Source organism: Sminthopsis crassicaudata, chromosome 2 (assembly GCF_048593235.1).
Source record: "Sminthopsis crassicaudata isolate SCR6 chromosome 2, ASM4859323v1, whole genome shotgun sequence".
Taxonomy (NCBI): domain Eukaryota; kingdom Metazoa; phylum Chordata; class Mammalia; order Dasyuromorphia; family Dasyuridae; genus Sminthopsis; species Sminthopsis crassicaudata.
Window position 1 is genome coordinate 579790849 of NC_133618.1, and position 17230 is coordinate 579808078.

The 17230-nt window shown below is 32.3% G+C and overlaps 2 protein-coding genes across 3 annotated transcripts in view; one reads left to right on the forward strand and one right to left on the reverse strand.

Moving 5' to 3' along the window:
• LOC141558401 (glutathione S-transferase omega-1-like) overlaps positions 1-17230 on the forward strand; it is a 180212-nt gene that overhangs the window by 7873 nt on the left and 155109 nt on the right. The gene's annotated exons all lie outside the window — the stretch shown is intronic.
• LOC141558399 (cilia- and flagella-associated protein 43-like) overlaps positions 1-17230 on the reverse strand; it is a 155419-nt gene that overhangs the window by 5677 nt on the left and 132512 nt on the right. For both annotated transcript variants that reach the window (XM_074295515.1, XM_074295514.1), the window contains exons 33-35: positions 13036-13240; positions 11229-11341; positions 6127-6286 (exon numbers count right to left, since the gene is read on the reverse strand). In XM_074295515.1, the coding sequence (XP_074151616.1) occupies positions 6127-6286; positions 11229-11341; positions 13036-13240 (478 nt within the window). The remainder of the gene's footprint in view (positions 1-6126; positions 6287-11228; positions 11342-13035; positions 13241-17230) is intronic.

Genomic DNA, 17230 nt, shown 5'->3' on the forward strand with positions numbered 1-17230 from the left:
TCCTTCCCCCCTAAAAAAACTCAACAAAAATTCTATGGAGAACAAATACATAACTTTAAACACACACACTAAAAAACCCCCAAATTTTAATATGAATAGATCAAAAATGTTACTATAATTAATAATATTCTAGAATAGATGAATAAGCTAAAGTTTCAGGAGCAATGAAAAAAAAAGAAATTATGTAAGATATCCTGAGAGTAATGCATGTCATATTCAAAGAAATGAAAGAATCAGTATTACTCTAAAAGACATAAGCTCAAGTAAAAGAAGAGATTATGGAAAGTAAAAAAAAAGAATTCATAAAGAATTCAAGAAAGATGAAAAGATACTAAGAACATGACCAAGAAAAACATAAGAAACATATGTATACATATATTGTATTTAACTTACACTTTAACATATTTAACATGTATTGGTCAACCTGCCATCTGGGGGAAGGGGTGGGAGGAAGGAGGAGAAAAGTTGAAACAAAAGGTTTTGCAATTGTCAATGCTGGAAAATTACCTATGAATAAAATTTTTGTAAAAATAAAAATAAAATAAAATGAAAAAAAAGAAAAAGAAAAATATGATAGAAAACTTAAGTCCACAGAAGCAATGAACAGATTTACTACAGCAGAAAACTAATTTATGTCCAAAGCAACATGATTTTTAAAAAATCACCAAATTGTTTTAAGTTATTGGAAAGCCACAGAATCAATGACAGACCTGGAGAACAGATTTTGACACATCAGTCTTCAAGTTGGTTATTGCTAAGAGAAACAAAAACCCAAAAGAATCTAGACAGAATTATTTATGAAATCATTAAATAAAAAATTCTAGAATTAATAGGCAGCAAAATATAAATGGTAGTCATAGGATGCTGAAAAGGAAGGACTCAAGATTCCACTCCCTTTTATTATCTCAAAATTATAATAAGAGGAAATAATACATATTGCTAGAAGTAGTTTAAAAATCACTTACCAAGGAATAACATCATCATATAAAAGAATTTTCAAGGCATACTGAATAAATTAGAATACACAATGTACAAAGGAGCATGGGCAGTGGCTCCAGAGTGATCTACTCAACAAAATCTCTTCCTGCTACTCTTGTCTATTTTGATGGCTTATGATCCATGATGTCTCTACCTCAAGTGTTTCCCACTTCTCTTTGCTATCTTCCATAAAGCTGCCAGAGTACTTTCCTAAAATTCGGGTCTATGTCATTTCTCTTCTCAGTAAACTCTAATAGCTCACTATTACTTCTATAGCATTTAAATGTTTTTACAACTTACCTAGCTCTGTGTACTTTTCTATTTTCCTCCTCTTTACATTATTTTTGGCACATTTAACCTAATCTTTTTCTTGTTCCTCATATCTAGTACTATATTCTCTAAGACCTTGCACTGGCTTGTCTTTCCATGCCTAAAAGGCACTTCCCTCCTCATTTCATTTCATTGGAATACTTAGCTTCCTTCAAGATCCTGCTCAGGTATCCCCTTCTAAATGAGACATGATTTATGATTTATCATGATAGGAGATAAAATACTTAAGAAGCAAACAGACTTTGTACATTTACAGAGATAAACTAAGTAAAAGGAAATTTTCATAGAACAAACAAGTATCTTAGCCAAAAAGAGAAGTATTTAAAACAGTCACTGTCAAATAGTTGCTAAAAGCATATGAGAATTCTCAAAACACTTTGTTTTTTGGATTAGGGGCTGTCACTAAGTTTTAAAAAAAAGTTATTCAGAGAAATGAATGGGGGTAGGAGGGGAGAAGACTAAAAACAAGATTAGGAGGATGAAAGAGAACATAATTCCAAACCAAAGTTTCTATTCTTTGATAAAAGGGGTGGCTCAATAGATAGATTGTCAGGCCTAAAATCAGGAAGACTCATCTTCATGAGTTCATATCTGGACTCAGATACTTACTAGATGGGTGACTCTGGGCAAGTCACTTACTTTAAACTTGTTTGCTTCAATTTCCTCATCTGTAAAATAAGTTGGAGAAGGAAATGCCAAACCATTCCAGGCTCTTTGCTAAGACCTCAAATTGGGTCACAAAAGAGTTGGATACAACTGAAATGATTGAACAACTATGTAATTAATTATTAATATAAGAAGAACTTCATTTAGAATGGTTTTATTAAGTTGAGGTTAGTACCATAAGAAAATGTATGTTTCTTTCCAAAATAATGACTAAAGAACAAACATAACAATTAAAATTCTAAATGCAAAATAATTAAACCTACCAATAAAATGCCAAAGTCAACTAAATAAAAAAGAAACTCTTAAAAGTAAACATTTCATAGAGAAAGACTTAAATTGACCAAAATGAAATGTGTTCCACACTACTGCCAAACTACAGGAAATAGAGATATTAATGATATATGCCAAAATTTAATTCAAAACAAAGTGTTAAAGATTACTGATATGTATATTTTATTACTAAATTAGTCTATACAAACAAAAATATATCAACCTTAAGTATATGTACAATAATTCTGTTGCAAAAACTATAAAAGTAAATCTTTCTTTCAAGAAAGGAATTGAGAACAATTTTAGCATCCTAAATATAGCATTACTACATACTAAAACAAAAAGAACACAATTAAAAGTATTAAACAAGATAGATATAACAGATTAGTAGAAAAAACTTAGTGGGAAAGCAAAGACTAAGTCTATTTTCCTGCTTAAGTACCTATGTTACACAAAAATTGATTATAAGAAAACATGGATAAATGTTGAAAGCAAAATTGTCCCCAAAATATGTAACCATATTGTAACAGAGTTAGAACGGAACCAATGATTTCATTTATATAGGGAATTTCTGAATGAGGAAACTCTGTACATAGATCAGGACTCTCTTTGCAACTTATAATCATAGAAAGTTGCTTATAACACCAAGACATTAAATAACTTGCCCAGGGTCACACAGCCAGTATGTGTCAGAGGGAAAATTTGAAATATAAGTGTTTTTAACTCCAAGGATATCTCTCTTCATTACCATCCCACACTGTGGATCATTGCAACAAAAATAATAGTTAATTATGATTTGATGAAAAGGAGATATAAAAGAACTGAACAGTGATTATTAAATATCTGGGTAAAAGAAAGAGAAAACTACAAAAATTAGACAAAGATAATGATAATAGATAAAACTGTTTTAAAACCTATGAGATTCCTCTTTGACGCAGATTCATAGTACTTAAATGCCTATGTAAAATGGAAAGAGAAAAAGTTAATAACCTGAAGCTATGTTGAAAGAACTTAGTAGAGAAACAAATCAATAAAAAACACAAAAAAGGACCAAAATTAGAAAAAAGATTAATACAATTGAAAACATGCAAGTTATAATAAGGTAAATACATTTAATTATTAGTGATAAAAATAGAGGTTCAGGCTGGTAGAAAAATGAAACTGAGTTGATCTTCTTTTTCCTTTTTTGTGAATTTCTAGAGTATATCTCCTGAGTTACCAACAATCATCCACCTTCCTATGCTAAATTGCTCATATTTAAGAACAACCTTATCCAGATGCCTCATGGAGGTAAATAGGTAACTACGAATATTTGAAGGATATATCAATAGAGCACAAGCTCTGTGAAGCTCTACTATTCCAGAAAGTGTTCAAATATTTTCACTAGCAAATGATTCTCTTTTTTGGGGGGGGATTGGTTTGACTAAATATTGGAGAAATTTATTATCAGAATGCTGATTAACTTAGTCATGGTAACCTGTTAAAGAAAGGAAATTACAGAATAATTGCCAATGCTGCACTTGCTTTTGACAGAGTGGTGAGGAGAAACAAATCATTAATTTAGCTATTGTTTCTCTGAGATCCCTGACAAGTGTTTAGTAAGTGAATATATGAATTATGTCAATTAGTGGTCTCTCTGTAAATGAAACCAAAAGATAAGAATTGTAGCTAAATGGAAGAACTAGATCATAAGTTATTCTTGAAGAGGAAAATAAAGAAGTTGGCAGAGTTAACTTAATTGTGTCCAAAGAAACATTTCAGAGTATACTTGGTCATATTGTATTATAGTGCTCACGATAAAAATGACTGATAACAATTTAATTTTTACCCTATATGTCATTAAATTGCAGAAGATAAAGAAGGGAAGAAATTCAGAAAGAAATCCAAATTAAGGTCTTCTAAATTGAATTAGCATATATTTGAATACCTTGACTTCAAATTTACATTAAACATAGGGAGGGGATGGATGATCTGAAGGCATTTCAAATTCAACGTGCCCAAAACAGAATTTTTATTTCCCTTTCACCTCCTCTTCCAGCTTACCTGTAACCCATCAAAGGCAAGTTACCTAAATTTGTAATCATAATGTTAGCTTTTCCTGATTGTCCCCAGTTCTTAGTGCTCTCTTCCAAACTACCTTGTATTTAAATACTTTGTGGATTTTGTATTTATTAATTTTATCTTTAAGTTGTAAGCTCATTGTCAGTGGGGATTTTTTCATTATATTTCTATCTCTAGTTCCTAGCATAGTGTCTGGTGTATAACTAGTACTTAATAAATATTTGTTTACTACTTAATTTTTCACTCATATCAAATTAGTTACAAAATCTTGAAATTTTTATGTTCAAAACATCTCTCATATAGGTTTCCTTTTCTTCATTCATATAACCATCATGCCAGATCAGACCCTCATTACCTCTCAGTTATTGCAGTAGCCTTTTAATTGTTCTCCCTGCCTTAAGTGTCTCTCCATTCTAATTCATGCCCCCATGCAACTGCCAAAGGGGATTTTCTCAAGTTCATTTCTGACTGTTTCACTCACTTATTCAAACTCTTATTGTCTCTAGGGTTAAATGAATATAACCTGCATTTTCATATTGCTCATAATAGTGTTGAGAAAATATTGAAACATATTGCTACTTGGACATATGGATGCTTATTTATCATTCCTTAGACTTCTAGGTTCTTGCCCTCGTCCTTGAACTTGAATGTGATTTTGGGAAAGAAGCCCTTACATTGGTCTGACAGGGAAGCCATATTATAGTTGCTGGTGGCAGAGAAATAGCCATCACCTCAAGGGTACTCTCAGATGAGACTCCATCAACTCCTTTGTCTTCACAGAAATAGTTATACTACAGTGGCTTCTCCTCAGCCATTCATGAAGTAGGCTCCCCTCAGTTGACTGAATGATGACTTCTTTCTTAGAAAGCTCAAGATCAGGGCAAGAACCCCAGAATTTGGGGAACACTAGATAAAGCACCTATTAAATTGATTTTCTTAAAATATCAATCTGACCATGTCACATTCCTGTGCAATAAACTCAAGTGACTATTACCTCTGAGAACAAATATACAAAATTTTTTCTTTAAAGCTCTTTACAACCTAGTTTTTTATTTTTTTCCTAGTCTTCCTACACATTATTCCCCTCATCACATTCCATAGTCTAGCAAAAGAAAAGCAGGTCACTATACTGTTGGTGGAGCTATGAATTGATCTGGCCATTCCAGAAAGCAAGTTAGAATTTTTAAAAAATAAAATATCTTTACTTTTTGACTCTGAGACCTCAAAGAAGTCAAAGACAGAAAGAAAGGTCCTGTATATAATCAAATATAGCTAGCAAAGAATTGGAAACAAATTAGAAGCTCTTCAATTGGCTAAACAAATTGTGTTAAGTGAGAGCTGTATTATTCTATAGGAATGAGTATGAAGATTTCAGAGACACATGGAAAGACTTATAGGATAACTGAAGAAAAGTGAAATAATAGGCCAGAAAAATTGTATCCATAATTACTATAACAATGTTAAAGGAAAGAACACAAAATGAAACTGAATGTTATATAATTATGATGATCAAGAATAAAAAGAATGGAAAAGAATGTACTTTGTCTTTACATAGGTGACAAACAGTTCATATATGTGTTAAACTTGGTTAATGTGTAGGTAATAAACTTCTCATTTCTTTTTTTCCCTTATTCTTTGTTACAAAAGGTGCCTATATCTCACTAAGTCAGGGAAGGAAATAATATGAAAATAGAGGTGACATACAAACAAGTAAAAAAAATTTAGTGGAAAATGGGTGGTATTAAACAAGGGAAAATATAGTTTACCCTTATTTTTCATAGCAGTTACTGTGGGTTTTTTCTTTTTGAAATTCATAATTACCCGGATTATACTATTTATATCTTCAATTATAACTCTGTTAATGAGAATGGAGTCTGCAAAATCCAATAGAAATTGAAAATTTTCCACTTCTACTTGTCCTTGTGTAAGCAAGAGTTGAATTGTCAAATTCAGCTGATAATTCATTTTCTCTTCTTGAAATCTAAATTGAAAAACAATGAGAAGCTTGATTGTACTCTATGTATTTTATACTTTGTTAATTTAATATATAAAAAATTCTAAAAAGCAACTCATACTAAGCCACTTAAAAAAACTATACACTCTCTAAATCACTACTGATCAGAGAAATGCAAATTAAGACAACTCTGAGATACCACTACACACCTGTCAGATTGGCTAAGATGACAGGAACAAATAATGATGAATGTTGGAGGGGCTGTGGGAAAACTGGGACACTGATGCGAGTTGTGAAAGAATCCGGCCATTCTGGAGAGCAATTTGGAACTATGCCCAAAAAGTTATCAAACTGTGCATACCCTTTGACCCAGCATTGCTGTTATTGGGATTATATCCCAAAGAAATACTAAAGAGCAGAAAGGGACCTGTATGTGCCAAAATGTTTGTGGCAGCTCTTTTTGTTGTAGCTAGAAACTGGAAGTTGAATGGATGTCCATCAATTGGAGAATGGTTGGGTAAATTGTGGTATATGAAGGTTATGGAATATTATTGCTCTGTAAGAAATGACCAGCAGGAGGAATACAGAGAGGCTTGGAGAGACTTAAATCAACCATTGCTGAGTGAAATGAGCAGAACCAGAAGATCACTATACACTTCAACAACAATGCTGTATGAGGATGTATTCTGATGGAAGTGGAAATCTTCAACATAAAGAAGATCCAACTCTCTTCCAGTTGATCAATGATGGACAGAAATAACTACACCCAGAGAAGGAACACTGGGAAGTGAATGTAAATTGTTAGCACTACTGTCTATCTACCCAGGTTACTTATACCTTCGGAAGCTAATACTTAATGTGCAACAAGAAAATGGTATTTACACACACATATTGTATCTAGGTTATATTGTAACACATGTAAAATGTATGGGATTACCTGTCATCGGGGGGAGGGAGTGGAGGGAGGGAGGGGATAATTTGGAAAAATGAATTAAAAAAAAAACAACTATACACTCAATGATATATATATATATATATATGATAACTTTTTCTAGTGACCAAATTTACATGGATATAGATACAATATTTCTTCTAATTACACTCATTCTGGTCAAAGTATTGTGTAGAGAAAAATAAGTTCACAGGATTTTGCTCTAGGATTAAAAAAAAATTAGTAATCCAATTGTGTTATCACATGAAAATAAGATAAACCTGAAGAATGGAAAAAATGCTATAAAGCATAAAGTATACTGAAAGCTTTACTTTTATATTTTTTCCATTATATATATCATATTAGTGTCATAACTACAAAATCTGGGTAATTGAATTATTTTCTTATAGTGAAGCATGAATAATTAATTTGGGGATCTCAGATTAGTATTATAATTAGAATTATATTTACAGAGAAAAAAGGAAGAAGAAAGTTGAGATAATAATCATTAATAATTCAGGTCCAAAAATTTTACTTTAAAAAGAAGCTAATTTGACTTTAATTCTATTGGCAGTCTACATTAAATGAACAGACTAAGCATCTAACTCTACTTACTGTAAGTCTTTTGTAAATATATATTGTTATTGTCTGTAAAATAGTAATGATAATATTTGCCCTACTTACTGCAGAGAATTGTTTTGAGAAAAATGCTTTATAAACTTTAAAGTGCTATTTAAATTGCCATCCCACCCTTAAAAATCTCTCATAAGACCCTGTCTTCTTAACATATATCTCTCCTTCTTTACAAAGTCAAATTTGATTGAAAAAAACCTGATTTGTTATTTAGTTTGATAGTTTTCCCCCTTTAAAAACCCTTTGCCTTTGGTTTTATTTTTTAAATAAATGGTATTTTTGTTTTCAGTATTTTTTCATTTTTTCTTTGCTTCTCAAAATTCCCACTTTGGTATTTAGTTGAATTTTTTCATGTGTTGCTTTTCTAGTTGTTTTAGTTGCATGCCCAATTCACTGATAACATGTATTTTTTGTTGATAAAAATGTTAATATAAACTTCCTCCCTAGGACTGCTTTGACTATATTCTCAAAAATTTTGGTATGTTGTGTTGTTGCTATTTAATGTGACAGAATTAGGCATTGTTTCTATGATTTTTATTTTGAACCACCAATTCTTGAAATATTGATTAGTCTCCAATTAATTTCCATTCCTTTCTTAAAAGACTTTTTAATAAACATAGTGAGCTGTTACCAGTTATCTTGACTTTTGTCTTAACATTGGATTTCAAAGACTCTGGATGGGTGAGGCTGATGACTTTGTATAGTACTGCCTTGATTAAATTCAATCTGTAAGCAAGTCAAGATATCATTCTTGTGATTTCATTGGACCTCTTTGAGAATGAAAAGTGAACAACAATAATTGTATTTTCTTCAATAAAGGATGTATTTAATATATATGGCTTTTCTATATTTGTTTGTGATGTTTTCAGGCCCCAGTAACTGGTCAATTTTTAAAAAGTTTCCTTGCACAGCTAAGATATGTATATTCATTTCTATTTCAATTCAGAGCTCTAACATATCCAACTTAAATAGGATTTTATTCAGGTTTTTCTTTCTGGTTTATATTTTTTATTAAATTTGACCAAGATTGAAAAAGATATGTTGAGATCTTTGTTATCTGTAGTGCCTATAAGCATAATACAGTTTTTCTGTTTATCATCTTCTATAATCATTTCTATTTTCTACTGTATTTGACTTTCAAAGTTTTTGCTCAGTTCTGCTCTTTTTATTAAGAATATTTGGAAAATGTTCTATTTTATTAATTGTCCATTTTCCCTTTAGAATTATACTCAGTTTTTCCAGGTGAATTATTTTTGTTTGTCTTTATCTTTTGCATTTTGGAATATTATATTTCTAGAGATTTTCTCCTTGGTAATACTAGTGGCCAAGTCTTCTGTTAGCCTAATTGATTCTTTTCTACTTTAACTTTCTAGCTATTTAAAGCTTTAAAAAATTTGAACTGAAAGCTCAGAATTTTGGCTGTTACTGGCAGTTTTCATTTTAGTTTTTTTTTTTTTTTCAGAATATAACCAATAGATTATTTCTGCTTTTACTATACATTCTATTATTAATAGGTCTGGTCAGTTTTCATTTATGATATCTTGAAATATTGTGTCCAATCTTTATTTTTTTTTTGGGGGGGTGTCTTGATTTGCAGGTATCAGATGACTCTTAGATTCTGTTTTCTAGTTCAGGTCTTCTTTACAAGAAATGAATGCCTATAGACAAAAACATCCATCACTTTCATTTCATTGAATGAATCAGATTAGAACCTGAACTACCTTATCTTTTATAATAACATACCCCAGGTAGTTTTCCTGCCTCAAATCTCTTCCATCTCTTATATTCCATACAGTTGCCTAAATACTATTCTTGAAAAATTAATTCCTGGAGATTGAGGAGAATATTGTCACAAAATCCAGATAGGAGTTAGTACCGAAGAGCAAAGAATCATTAGTACTGTCATATGCTGCAGAGAGGTCGAGAGGAAAAAAGATCATTGAACTAGGTAAGTAAGAGGACATTGGAAACTTTGGAGAAAGCATGTTGATTGATGAGAGTGGCAATCAGATTGCCAGAGGCTTAAAGGAGTTAGCACCCTCTTTGTCTTACTCCTCTGCTCAGTAAATTTCATTGTCTTATTACCTCTAGGATCAAATACTGATTTTTCTGATTGGCTTTTATAGCCCTTTATCTCTGGCTGCCTTTCCAGCCTTATTTTATATTAATTCCTTTATGCACTCTGTGGTCCAACCAAATTTGCCTTCTTGCTGTATATTACACATGATGTATTTTGTTTTGTCACTATGCCTTTGAGCAGGCTGTCCCTAATTGTTAGGATTACAACCTCAGTTCTCACTTTGTCACTGTCCAGACAACCTGTGAGGGTCCGGTCGTCTGCTCAATTATAATCCTTCTCTGGGAGGAGATCTGTAAAATCTTTTCCTCTGTGTGCAGGTTTCTTGGGAGCTCTGAATCTCCTCCAGCTCTTGTCCTTCCCCAAATCAGACTGGTCTCCTTTCAGCCTACCTGGCGTCACAACCCTATCCCAGAGTTGATTCTCTCAGACTCAATGCTGCCCTTCTTTTATCCTCCCAGGGAATAGGCATGTGAGAACTCAATGGGGCGTGGGGAAATACTTCCACCAATGAACTTGCTCCTCTTAGAATTCCTAAGGTGTAAACTCCCTTTAAAGGCCCGAACCAAAGGTCTGAGCCAGAGAACTGTCAAGTCAACCTGAGTTCTTACCTTGTCACTGTTCAGACAACCTGAGTTCTCACCTTGTCACTGTCCAGAAAACCTGAGTTCTCACCTTGTAATCCTAATACCTAATAACTAGTATATACTCTCTCCTCACCTTGACCTTTTAAAATTTCTAGTTTGCTTCAAAGTTTGGGTCAAAACTCAACCTTCATATAAGGTCTTTCCTGATCACCACAAAATTATCATATATTACTTTTGCATATAACTTCTTTTTGTACATTTTAAATTCCTCAATAGAATCTAAGTTACTTTTTCCAGGTACTTTTTCATTTTTGTTTTTGTTTTCTCAGCATTTGCACAGTGCCAGGTATATAATAGATACTTAATAAGTGCTTATAGATTAATTATTATTTTTATGAACCAAAAAATCTAGGCAGGGAAATTTCATTTCCTTCTATAAAGAACAGAGGTGGGCATTTGGGAAAGTTTCTAATAACCTCTATTTACTAAAAAACAGAAGAGGAACAAAGGAAGAAGTCTTGACCTGGAACATATACTTTTTTTTTTTTTTTTTTACAATGGGGTCTCAGGTTTTAGAATTTTCAAAACTCATTCCCATAATGGTGAGGGATAGTTCGAGGATAAACCCATTGTAAACTGCTGTCAGTCTCCTTTATATTAGAGACTTTCCCTTAGCTTAAAAACCTTGGATTAGATTTCAAATAAGACATATATGAAAGTGAATTAAAATAGTCATATTACATGTAGATTTCCTGGCAAACTTTTTCAATGTCCATTTGCAACTTCTCATCATCCTCACTTCTCTTCCGGAGGAAGGCTTGCATTTCCAGCATAATAAGGGATTTTTGCTTTACCTAAACAAACCAAAGCATAATCTCTTAGATTATAAGGAGAAACATTAGAACAAACCTGTTTCCATGATTTAAAAGACATAATTTTCACCAGACGAACCCAATTCATCAAAGATCAATCACCCAATATCATCAGTGGGCTATAAAAAGAAACTTAGTCCAGTACTTTAGAATATAAAAGTTCCTTACTATTGAAAATGAAATATGTGGGCTCCTGATTTTTAGATTTGTTGCTAATAATTTGTTAGTTGAATATAAACATAAATTTTAGGGTGCTAGGTCATATGTTGGTAGCACAGCATTTAAATATATGGGGGAAATTTTTTTTTGAGGCAATGAAAAAAGAAATGTGTCCTTTCAGTGTCTCTCAAGTAAAGTACCATACTATGCTTCTCATTTGTCTTACCCTTTAAAGGATATAATCCAGCTATAGAATAAATCTGGGTATGCTTAAATAAGTCAAATTTATTCTTTGTTGCTTCCCATGAAGAAAGGGAAGGGACAGATATTGTATTGTATTGCTTCAGACCTACCCTGTTCCCACTGCCATGAAAATTAGAATTAAAAAGAGAATAAAAATTTTGAAGTTAAAGGGGACTCAATGACTAAGTAGTCCAATTTACACTTGAAAAAAAGTCCCTTGTATAGCATATATGTCAAGTGGTCATATGAAACTTAGTGCATAAATATCTCAAATTAGGGGAAATTCACACTCCCCTTACTGAGCTCATTTTAATTTTGTATAGTCCTAATTTTTAAGATGTTTCTCTTTGCAAGAAACTTCAATTTGCTTCTCTACATACAACTTCTAATCTTTATTCCTAGCTCTGCTCTCTGAGCCACCCAGAACAAGTCTAATGCCAATTTTCTGTGGAGGTCTTCTAAATACTTGAAGAAAGACATCCCCAATAACATCATCTGATCCCCCTAAGTCATTCCCTCAAAACCCTTCATCATGCCCTCTGGTGGTGCTTATCATCCCCAGGAGGTTGGTTTCCTGTTTATCAAATATAATCCCTAGATCTGAGTATAGTTTCCAGATGTGGCCTGACCAGGCCAGAAAGAGCAGTATTTTGATCTTTTTATTCCTAAAAATTATGCCTCTCTCAAAGCAGTATTTTTGGCTGTTTATTACACTCATTGTTCAACAAAACACACAGATCTGTATTGAAAGAATTGCTATCTTACTACTCTTCTACTAGAATACTTATGAAGCCGATTTTTTTTTTCCATCTTAAGTCTAAGGCTTTACATGTATGCTGATTAAATTTTATTTTACTAGATTTTGCCTAGCACTTCAGATTGTTAAAATCTTTTTTTTTGGATTCTGACTTTAATATCCAGTATGTTGTTTATCTCTCCCAGAGAGGGTTTTAAGACTCATATCCAATATAATACTCTAGTACTGCCAACATTTGTTTCATAATTAGGAAAACAGTATGTTTATCCTAAAAAATCCTTTCTAATCTTATTCAATTTGTAATTTGATTTATAACATTTTCTGATTTTTTTTGTTTTTTTTAAATCATGCATATATATATATATATATATATATATATATATATATATATATATATATATATATATATATTCTTAATCCATCCATTGATCTATCCCTTGTAAAAACATTAAAAAGAGATAAAAGTGTTTTATCCCAACCAGCCAACCCTCTATATTTAAAATTTAAAAAAAATTACTCTTTGTTCACTTTCTACTTTTGCTCTTCTTAGAGCACAAAAATGTGTCCAGGATGGAAGTTCTAAGCCTTCTGGCATATTATTTGGATTATCCATTTCTTCCATGGCATTCATTAATTCAGCAAAGTACTCTTCCTGCAGTTGGGCAGATCCTTTACGTTCTCCAAAAAGGCTAGCAACCTCTTCTTGCTTAGGCTTCAGCTGCCTAGCATTATCAAAAAACAAAAACAAAACAAAACAAAAGAAACTCAATTTTCCAGGACAAGTTAAGGTTAAATTATCATTTATTAAAAAAAATCAATATTAAGTGGTAATTTAAACAAGATATTTGATGTAGCTTCTTTTGCCAAAAGAGCTCAAGAATATAACCCTTCTGAACTTGATTCTCTTCAGAATAAATAAATAATAGTCTCTAAACCAATCAAGATGTTGCAAAGACGATTCCTTTGCTCCCATTAAAACTTCCTTTGCAATAGCTTGGCTGGTCCAGAGACTATTTAGATTTCAAATGCAAATAACATCTATAATACATTTAGTATAGGACCCTGCACAAAGAAGGTATCTAATAAAATGCTTATCTTCTGACTCTTCCATTAATTAATACCTAGGAAGGTAGCTGGGACCCTCTCTTTTTTGAATACATACACCAATGTATTGATATTTAAAATAAATATAAGATAAAATAAAATTCCCTTAGTCAGGGAAGAAGAGGAAGCAGAGTTTTGTAGAAGTTCAGCCTGAGAAAAAAGCTATAGCTGCAGACATTATATCTTACTGAGAAAACTGAAGCCATTCAGCATGACTTCCTTCTTCCCTTATCTCTATCTCACAACTCTCTAATTTGTTCCCTCCTCACTCCCATTCTCTTTTTCATTCTTTGTTGAGGAAGCAATCTTCCAACACATCAAATATTCTATAAATTCTCATTATCCCTTCTCCTCCAATCTTTGGTAGATTGCCCTCATAGTAATCTCAATCTCCAGTTCTCCTAATGTTTGGGCTCTTATTTATTGGTTTCTTCTCTGTTGCTTATAAAAATGCCCCAGTCCTACCAATTTTCAAGAAACCCTCATTAGAAGTTAAGAGATTCCCTCAGTTTATCATTCTTTATCTCTCCTCCCCCTTTCAGCCAAACTTCTTGAAAAAGCTATCTTATATTCAAATATGATCTCAGCATCCTCTCCTTGCTCTCATTTCTATACCCTTTACAATCTGGCTTTCACTTTCACTCAACTGAAACTTTAAAATTGTAAATGATTTATATTAATTATTAAATCTAATAGCCTTTCCTCGATAATAACTCTTCATGTTTTCATAATATTTAACACTTTTGATAAATCTTTTTTTCCTGAATATTATTTTTTTTCCTAGGGTTTTCATGACATTTTTCTTTTTGTTCTCTTACCTAATTATTCCTTTGTGGTTTTTTATGTTAAGTCTTTACCTTGCTTCCTAATTTTAGATAAACCCAAATGCTTTTTTTCTATTTATCATCTCTATGCAGATGACACTTAGATCTATGTATTCACTCTAGTTTTTACTCCTGTGCTCCAGACCTGCCTTGCAAACTGATTATTAAACATTTTGGACTGGACTATCTTTAAGCATCTAAAAGTCATTATGTCCAAAACAGAACTTTTTTTTTGAGTCTGGGGTTAAGTGACTTGCCCAGGGTCACACAGCTAGGAAGTGTTAAGTGTCTGAGACCAGATTTTGAACTCTGGTCCTCCTGAATTCAAGGGTGGTGCTCTATCCACTGTGCCACCTAGCTGCCCCTAAAACAGAACTTTCTTCCCAAACTTGCCCCTTTTCTGAACTTTCTTTTTTTATTGTTGTTGGGGACATCACTATTTTTCCAGTCATGCAGGTTTGTGAACTTAATGCTATTTTCTACCTTGATTTTCATTCCACAAAACTAAGTAGATTAAAATCTTGTTTGATTGCATCTTCACAAGAACCTCTTCCAACTACTCCATTTCTCCATTCACATAGCTACTGCTTTGTTTCAAAGCCTTCACAATCTCTCATGGAGACCATAGTAATAGCCTGCAACTAGGTTTCCTCATGTCCTCACTTCCCTTTTTAATTCACCCTTTAAAATATTGCCAGTGATTTTCTATGTCATTTCCCTATTAAAAACAAACACACACACTTCAGTGGCTCCCTGTCACTTAAAACAGTGGGTCAAATTGAAATTCCCTTTTCAAATCAAACTGTTTGCCTTCTCATCCTTTATGTATGTTTATCTATAATACATACTGTAGTAAAGACAAACTGATTTGTCTTATTATTCTAATATGTGACAATCTGTCTCCCAAATATATATCTTTGAATTGACTGTCTCCCATCCCTGGCATATTCTCCCTTCCTCTTCTGTCAGAATTCTTAGTTTTTCCTATGATTCATCTGAGAGATATCATCTACATCAAGCTTTTTAGCTAGTGCTCCCTCCCACATTCCCTTATATTAATTTGAATATACTGAGACACCTACTTACCTATCTATCTGTCTATCCAGACATTCATATGTCCTCTAATAAAATGTAAGTTCTTTGAGTCAGGGATAATTTTACTTTTGTCTTCTATATTCCTATCACCTAGTTCCTGGTACATGATAAAGGTCTCAAAAATGTTTGTAGATTGAATGATTTCTACTTTGACTATTCTCCTTTGTTATATCCAGTATAGTGCTTTCTACTTTATTACTGAGTCAACTTGGGATATTTGCACAGTGCTATGTGTGGGGTGAGAGGAGTGATGCTACTTATCTTCTTGGCATATACTTATATTTTTCCAATTCCTCTTCTCAAAGGAAGAGAAAATTGACCTCAACAGTTAATTGGAGAAAAAATATTCTTTCAGAAGTGGTTTTACTAGATAATATCTAAGGTCCCTTTCATCTCAGAGTCCCATAAAGTCCTTTAAGAGACCCTGAAAAGAATAATTTTCTCCATATGCATTTTCAAACAGGAAAAACAATAAATCCGGAGTCTCCTAGTATCATAAGATATGTATATATACCTATAAATGGATATTTATGCAGACGTGTTTATATATGTATGTGTATCCATTTTACACAACAAATTTATTTATAGCACTAGAAGTGAATTTCTAGACCCCTAGAACCTATAATCATTAGATCATATTTATTTTGATTTAAAAATAACAGTAATTAGATTTGGTAATTACAGAAATTAGTCACAGGTACATTCAGTGCAAATTTCCTTAATATAAAATTAGACTTGCTTTTATGATTATTATTTTCAATAATTTCTTCATCTGTAGTAGAACCTTATATATAACTTGAAAGAAGGAAAGGTTAACACATAGAATTGAACATAAATATGTAATGTACATAAATATGTGATAAATCAGGTTTCAATGATTAAAAGAATTAATAATCTATACTTTTACTTAAGATTTTGATGCAATTTCAAGATGCATGTTAGATTATTATATTTTATCTGAATGTAATAGTAATAATAATGATAGCTAAGTAACAATTATATAGTGTTTACTCTGTGCCAGGCACTGTGCTAAGGCTTTTATAATTACTATCTCATTTAATTTTCATAACAATACTAGAAAGCAGGGCCTATTATTACCCCTATTTTGCAGAGAAGGAAATTGAGGCAAACAGAAATTAAGTGATTTACAGCTAGTAAGTGCGAGAGGCTGGATTTGTACTCAGTCCTTCCTGACTACAGGCCTAAGACTTTTATATGTTCTGCCTCCTGTCTGCCCCAATCTCAAATTGCTTTACTTACTATGTGTTTTACTATAAATTTCTCTTATGTACTTAGCCTGTTGACCAGAATGGGGTTTTTGTATTAATATTTTGGCTAAAGAGTGTTGTATTGTTTTTTAAAAATTCTTTTTTTTTTCTTTGCTGAGGCAATTGGGATCTTAAGTGACATACAGCTAGGAAGTGTTTAGTGCCTGAAGTCATATTTGAATTCAGGTCTTCCTGACTTCAGGGCTGGTGCTCTATCCATTGCACTACTTAGCTGCCCTGTTTTGTTTTTATATATTGGGAAAAGAAATCCTGAAATTTCTTTATTTTATAAATAAAAAGTAATCAAGAATCATTATCTCTCCTTGATCTTGCCATCACTCAAAGATCCACTACCCCCATATTCAGGAATTCTGCAATCCCTTTTTTGATCATAATTTATTGACTTTCTACCTTTCCCTTC